At 44.8% G+C, this 7,300-nt stretch overlaps 1 protein-coding gene across 2 annotated transcripts in view; it reads right to left on the bottom strand.

Moving 5' to 3' along the window:
- Window positions 1-539: 539 nt before the first annotated feature.
- The window catches only part of CSRNP3 (cysteine and serine rich nuclear protein 3), a 96,458-nt gene continuing 89,697 nt past the window's right edge, over window positions 540-7,300 (bottom strand). For both annotated transcript variants that reach the window (XM_056861317.1, XM_056861318.1), the window contains 2 exons: window positions 2,880-3,176; window positions 540-1,718 (listed from right to left, as the gene is read on the bottom strand). In XM_056861317.1, coding sequence (XP_056717295.1) covers window positions 648-1,718; window positions 2,880-3,176 — 1,368 coding nt within the window. In that variant the 3' untranslated portion in view covers window positions 540-647. The remainder of the gene's footprint in view (window positions 1,719-2,879; window positions 3,177-7,300) is intronic.

Genomic DNA, 7,300 nt, shown 5'->3' with positions numbered 1-7,300 from the left:
GGGTTGCACCCTACACTCATCGATTACAGGTAGACCTTGGGCACATCAAGGAACAGATTTCAATGTCAGCTGTAGATGTTACAAAAGATGTACATCATTTGCGTAATGAAATTATAAGTGGCTAGGCTGTTCCGCTCAAATGTTCAACTCCAATGAACATGCCGTCTGTTATCAAGACATAAGTACTAAGCTACAATAAATAAAATATACAGTTCGGAACAATTCATTTTTTGTACAGTAATCACTTCTACATTTAAAAAGTCACCATTGTCTTCAAAGAGGTGTGAAAATTTAGAACGCTAAACATGAAGATTCCAAAGTATGACTTTCGCTGACAAAATGGGGAGCTTTGAGTCAGATATCTCAGCTTCCCATAGTTTGGCTGCTATTTTTTGGAGTTTTTTTAATCTAGGTATTTTTTATCAAAAGACCATTTGGTTTGTTTTCACCTTTAATTTTTTTACATGAACTGTTCTTTTTTTGTGTGCAATGGCCACAGCCAGTATAACTTGAAAGACAAAAAGAAAAAAATCAAACATTACCCATAGTCTATCTCCTTAACTCCACTGCTAAGAAAAAATAATTGTTCCAGGAAATCCAATTAAAATAGAGTGCATTTAAATAAAGGGATTCAGTCCTAAAATAATTTAAACAGGTACCGTTTCCATGACAGGCGATTTGATACACTCTTCATGCAATCTGCTCTTTTCTGAAAGGCTTAGAGAATTTTCGGCAGGATGATCCGGCAGGTGACTGCCGCCATTCAATGTGGAAACAAATCCATCTTGAGAAGGGCCTTTTAAGTATGAGGGAAAGTCCACTTGGGAGTGCCTTGGCCTATGATCCGAATATAAACTGCTACATGGAACAGCATTATCACTTTCTGATGAAGAGCAGCAAACTATGACGGAGGGATTTGAAGATGGATACAGTGAGCTCCCGTAACTTTCCTCTGATTGCCGCGAATAGTCAATAAACTGTTCCGAAGCTGGATTATAAGGCACCAGAGCAAGATTCCCATTCTTAACAGTGTCCCTTTCAGAATAAGTCTCATGAATCTGGTTAGGAGTGCCAGGGCCATGGTTCTCTATTTGGTAATAAAGCGCTGAAGAGTTGGTGTAGTAGGAGGAAGCCTTCGCATGGTTTTCGTGCATGACGGTGCTGTCAGAATAGCAAAGGACAGAAGGCAGAGCTTGTACCATGTCAGCATGGGCACCCAGTCCTTCCACAAAGTCATCAACTTTTCCTTCTTCATCATCCTCATCATCGTCCTCTTCCTCCTCCTCATCTTCATCTGTTTCACTGGGTGCTAAACTCTGTGTGCTGGAATCTGTAACCCCACTGCAGAAGCTACTCGCATCTTCCTCTTCCTCCTCCTCCTCCTCCTCTTCTTCCTCCTCCTCCCCCGGGCAGTCCAAGTCATCTGCTGTCTGTAAATGCATCACTGCAGTCCGAGGTTCTGTTTCGATCTCAAAATTGTCTGGAACCGAATACTCGAGTGGGTGAGGCGACGGGCCCATTGAACTACTGTGAGCGCTTATGTCGCCATGGCAACCATTCAGTGCAGGGACTTGCTGCTCTCGGTTTTTCTCTAATTCAAGTTTCATTATAGTGTGCAAAAAGTGAGTCCGAACACGGATGGGGTTAAATTCAATTCTACCTGCTGTATTGCTACACCCTTCTTTAGTGCAACCACATGGGAAAGACATACGATCCACCTTTGAAAAAGAGGCCATAGATTAATCATGTGTCTGAGGAAGGAACAGGAAAATCAAATGACAGACACCTAGCAAATTAGAAACTTACTGCAAAACAAGAAGCTTCATCTAGAAAATACAAGTCAACGCATATTTAGATAAAATGAATCCAGAGAACGGCTGGGGAGCCTCAAAGTCATTAACTACAATACAGGCACCATGAACCAGTTCAGGTTTAACACAGCTTCTTGCTCAACCATGCTTAAACAACCAGACTATGAGACCACGCAGTCTCTGCTCCTGTCTCCTTCCTTTCTGCAAAAATGAATCTCCCCTGCTGTACCTAAGCGCTGTTAACTCTTACCATGGCACTGCTGTCACCAACAGTTAAGGGTAGCTAAACTTCCTTTGCCCTGAGAGCTAAAACTTGATCCTCACTGTAAACTATGGGTAGGCCCCTTGGACAGAGTTTGTGCTCAAGGGGATGAAGCAGGTGCAGATTAGCAGCAATGCTTCCTCATTCCAAGTTGGCCTGCGCCCAACAACACAGGGTGCCATTTTAGTTTAAGTTAATTTGAATTTTTAGGGTGTGTGTGTATACATATATGGTATTATGGTTGTTTTTAGCTGCCCTGAGCTTGGCTTATGCTGAGAAAGGGCAGGGTAGAACTCTAATAAATAAATAAATACTTATGAAGAGATGACAAAGGGCCCAACTAGATGTGGATTTTGTCATGGGTTCCCCAGGGGGTCTGGCAGCCATATGCTAGCTGCTGGTCCCCATAGAGAACTCCACTAAAAGTGCCACAAGGCCTCGATTCTAGTCAGGTCTTTGGTGTGGAGGGAGTAAGGACTCCTGCCTCCCTACGCATTATTTCCCAACCTGACACTGTGTTGGGGGACATTATTTGTCCTGTTGGGCAGCTGTATCTGTGACCAACATCATGTGTAGTTCAGCCCTAGGTCATGGCAAGTCGATAGGATTTTCTCTCATTACAAACACAACATCCCTGGGCCCCTCTTCCTCTTGGGGAAGTGGGATTAAATATCTGTTTTTGTAATACTCGGATTAGTGTATGTGCGTGTGGGGATGAGTGCTTTATCCTTTAAGCAAATACTCGAAGTAACACTTTTGATCCCCCCCCCTAAAAAAAAAAAACTATACCAAAGTTCAGCTCCCACCTGGCATTTTATGCCTGCAAGACTGCAAGTACAAGTTTCTGGATCGCAGAAGACTCGGCAGTCACAGCCACAGTCCTCCCTTGAAAGGCGGATGGCTCGCAGCTCGTGTTTTTCCTCCACATCAATCTTCTTGACCCCAGAAGCTCGCAGGAGTGCCCGCCGCTTTTTCGTAGGCAGAGGCTGGAGGAAGAAGTACTCGTCCACTTCCGTGTTGTCGAGGTCAATATCATCGTCAGAAATGTCATCCAGGGTCAAAGTGTTGGCTTCCTCCGATTCCACGGTGCCATTTTTAGTCATCTGTAACACATAGCCGTTAAAGAGGCACCAAAGGTTTATTGGGAAGGAGAGGTATTTAATGCTTTTTCAGAAAACAACAACAAAATCCAAGGAGGTTGTTTTTTTTAAGGCGTCATATAAAGTTCTGTAAAACTGGCTTTTGGCTGGTCAAGAAATCCAAGCAGAGATGCAAAGGGGCTGGTTTAATTCAGTAGTGTTTGCTGTTGCTGAATTTCCCCCAAATAGTCAAAGAAATCAAAGTGAGACATCAGGAGTTCTGCCTTTCAATTATAGCCAGAGTGCAAAACCAAACATGAATTGCCTTATGCCCTCCGCTCTTCCCTATCAGGCCAGCACTGCTGCAGATGCCACATTTCAAATTATTCATTGGTGCTTCACAGGTCCAGCAAACGGGCAGGCAGGGATTCGCCAAAAATAAATCTGCCGTTTTTAATAGGCAATGTCAGTGCCTGGATCTATATGCCCTTGTGTGACGGTAGCGGCAATTACGGCTGAGGTCGTGACAACAGCTCAGTGATCTGTCTTTGGAGCAACACTAACAATGTTGCACTGGGTATCAGGAAGGCAACAACATATTGGGGGGAATATTACTGTGTACTCTGCTGTGTCGAGTTTCTGGATGCAATGAGTGATCCAAAAGACACAATAAGATATTAGCTGGATCTATTTGAATGTGGAGGTCATAATAGGGCATGATTATGGCCACTTGTTGTCTCAACAGGGCCATGCTTAGAAGACTGAAAATTGTGCTAACGTATTAACTATGTTATTCTTTTAACTATGAGCAACTTTTGGTCTTTGAATTTTGGAGGGGGGGGGAGCTGGATCAGACCAAGATCCATATAGACCAGAGTTCTGAAAGAATCAGAAGAGAGAGAAAACAGATACAACTAAACTAAAACATTAAGTATTAAAACAAAACTCAGAGCTCCAACTACACATGGCTGCAAAGCCGCCCAGCCCAACCAAAAGTCCTAGACCAGAGTTCTCTTTCAGTCAGTAGCCAGCCAGATGGGTCTGAGAGCTCGTAAACTGTGTTTGAAAATGATGGCCATTTTTCTTTGGTTTAATCCTAGCAACTGGCATTCTGATGTATATGACTTCTGAACATGAGTTTGGAATCATGGATAGTAACTACTGGTTGGCCTACACTGCCAAATGTCTTTAATTCTTTGTCAAAGCCAACACAACTGTTGGCCATCACCACTTCTTGTAGCAATTAATTTGGTTAGTTAAACTGCATGTTGTCAGGAGAAATATTTTGAACACTTGTCAGAGAAGAGGTTGTGGCTCAGTGGTAGAAGAAGAAGAGTTGGTTTTTATATGCCGACTTTCTCTCCCACTTAAGAAAGAATCAAACCAGCTTACAATCACCTTCCCTTCCCCTCTCTACAACAGACACCCTGTGAGGTAGGTGAGGCTGAGAGAGCTCTAAGAGAGCTGTGACTAGCCCCAGATCACCCAGCTGACTTCGTGTGTAGTAGTGGGGAAACAAATCCAGTTCACCAGATTAGCCTCCGCTGCTCATGTGGAGGAGTGGGGAATCAAACCCCATTCTCCAGATCAGAGTGCACTGCTCTTAACCACAGCTCTTAACCACTACAACATGCTGGTAGGACATCTGCTTTGCATACAGAAGGTGCCGGGTTCAGTCCTTAGCATCAGCAGTAAAAAAAAAAAGAGAGAGAGAAAGGATCAGGCAGCAAACAATGTGGAAGACCTCCACCTGAGACCCTGCTGAGCTGGTGGCAGTCAGATGAGATAAGACCAACTTGGCCTTGACTTGGTCTGAGGCAGCGTCATTTGCACTCTCTCGAATCCACTACAAATCGGCCTAAGTTACATTCTAGATTTATGGGAGACAGAGAAAAAAATCTCCCCCAACTACAGTCTCCACACTATTCATCTGTATCATACCCTTTTACTAACTATTTTCTAAACCACAGAGCAATGTATGCGCTTAGCCTTTCTTTCAAAAGAAGACATTCCAAGCTTTTCCATGAAGAAAAATCTAAAGTGTTAGGGACGTCTGTGATGTCTAAAATGTACATCAGTTCATAAGAGATTCATCACTCCTGCTCTAAGGAGAACTGCTGCATCCTTCGGTAAAACAAAAAACCGAATTCCCATTACGATACTACAAAGAAACATACATCCAAGACAAACAAGCCAACGTTTCCTTCAGGTTCAAAAGCTGAAGCTGCTCTTTGAGTAAATGTCCTCCTTGCATATTGTCTGTGTGTTTTGTACATTTTGTGCCGCTTTGTCTGATCCTTTATTTTTTGATAGGGGGAAGCGTTTACCCTTTTCGCGCTCTTGAAGTTCCTGCTTTCAGAACAAACTGGAGCAGATGAATGACTGAACACAAATGAGGAGGAAGACAAGAAAGCCACCTATGAGTTTCATGCCTGACTCTGAGAAGTCTCCATGCCAAATACTCCAACAGTTAGCCACTGAATGGAATGGATTCAAGACTCAATCTACAGTTTGCCTGAAAAGTTAGCAACTTGTATGATGAAGTATTGTCGATATCAAAGAGGTGATCTTTTTTCTCCCAAAATGTCATGCACTGGGGTGCCATTAGGGGGACCTCCTGAACAGCACAGAGGGAACAGCATCTAACTCAGAAGAGTACGCATATGTCACCATCTAGTTTCGCCCCTAACGTTGCCAAGGAGGTGATCACGACAGGTGTAAAATGTTACACGCTGTTACACGCTAATGTTACACAACAAGTGTAAAATGTTACACGCTCCCTCCGAAGCTGTTGCAGAACTGGTTCTGAAAACCCAATCCCAAAGTTTACGTGGGACAAACCTGCAGCCAGTTTCCATTTTGGATGTGATCAGTTTCAGAGCAGCACTGGAAACCAGTCCCTTATAAATGCTCTCAACCCAGGGGCAGGCAACCTTTAGGCCTCAGTGCTTGGGGGAAAACACAACATCTATCCATGAAGATGCCAGGGATACATAGCTCGTCCTTGGCCAGACATGTCTGGAGGAAGCCAAGCCCCAGCAGCTCCACCAGACTCAGAGATTTGCCTTAAACTCAGCTGATTGCTGTGCAGGTCTGGGGGGGCAACAACGGGCATAAGCCATGGCCCTAACAGAGCAGCCAGTCCCTTGGTTGCTTGGCCCATGTGCCCCTGGGTGCCAAGCCAAATGGTTTGGCGTGCCACTGCCAGCAAATATGTTGGGGTGGCCCGCTCCTTCTCTAAATAGTAGAGTCAATGTGTCTTCACATTAGAGCAGGGGTGGGGAACGTCAGGCCCGGGGGCCGTTTAAGGCCCGCAAAATCATTTGGTCTGGCCCTTCATGGGTCCTGCCAGATCTTTAGCTCAGCAGGATCTAAGACTGGTGATCCGCACCCTCCCGCGGACAGGAATAGCCTCTATTCAAGGCAGATGTGTTTGTTTTGCCGAGAAAAGGAACCTTTTTTTCCCCCTTGCAGAAGAGTCGTTAGCTATGGAGCTGCTAGGACAACCCAAGAAACTGTGTTAACCCTTTCCCACCCGGGCCATGAAGAAACGTATTGGTCGGCTAATTTTTAAGTTGATAATTTTGTATGGCCCTTGAATGATGTTATAAATGTCCAAATGGCCATTGGCGGAAAAAAGGTTCCCCACCCCTGCACTAGAGTCTTACAGGTGCCTCTTGGGGATGGGGTGCGGTAAGCAAACGATACGTGCAACACATGTGACCTCTCCTTTGCATCGCACATACATTTCCTAGCTATCGTTTCTCAGATGACCTCTGTCCATAAAAGAGCCGAGAGCATAGAAACTACAGGGAGGCTGCATCTAATTCATCTGAACAGGAGGAGGAGGAGGAGGAGGAGGAGGAGAAGAAGAGATGGTTTTTATATGCCGACTTTCTCTCCCACTTAAGGAAGAATCAAACCGGCTTACAATCACTTTCCCTCCCCCTCCCCCCAACAGACACCCTGTGAGGCAGGCGATGCTGAGAGAACTCTAAGAGAGCTGTGACTAGCCCAAGGTCACCCAGCTGGCTTCATGTGGAGGAGTGGGGAAACAAATCCAGTTCACCAGATTAGCCTCCACCGCTCATGTGGAGGAGTGGGGAATCAAATCCGGTTCTCCAGATCAGAGTCCATCATTCCAAACC

The sequence above is a fragment of the Euleptes europaea genome, chromosome 15, assembly GCF_029931775.1.
Source record: "Euleptes europaea isolate rEulEur1 chromosome 15, rEulEur1.hap1, whole genome shotgun sequence".
NCBI lineage: Eukaryota > Metazoa > Chordata > Lepidosauria > Squamata > Sphaerodactylidae > Euleptes > Euleptes europaea.
This window is presented reverse-complemented; position numbering and strand designations above follow the sequence as displayed.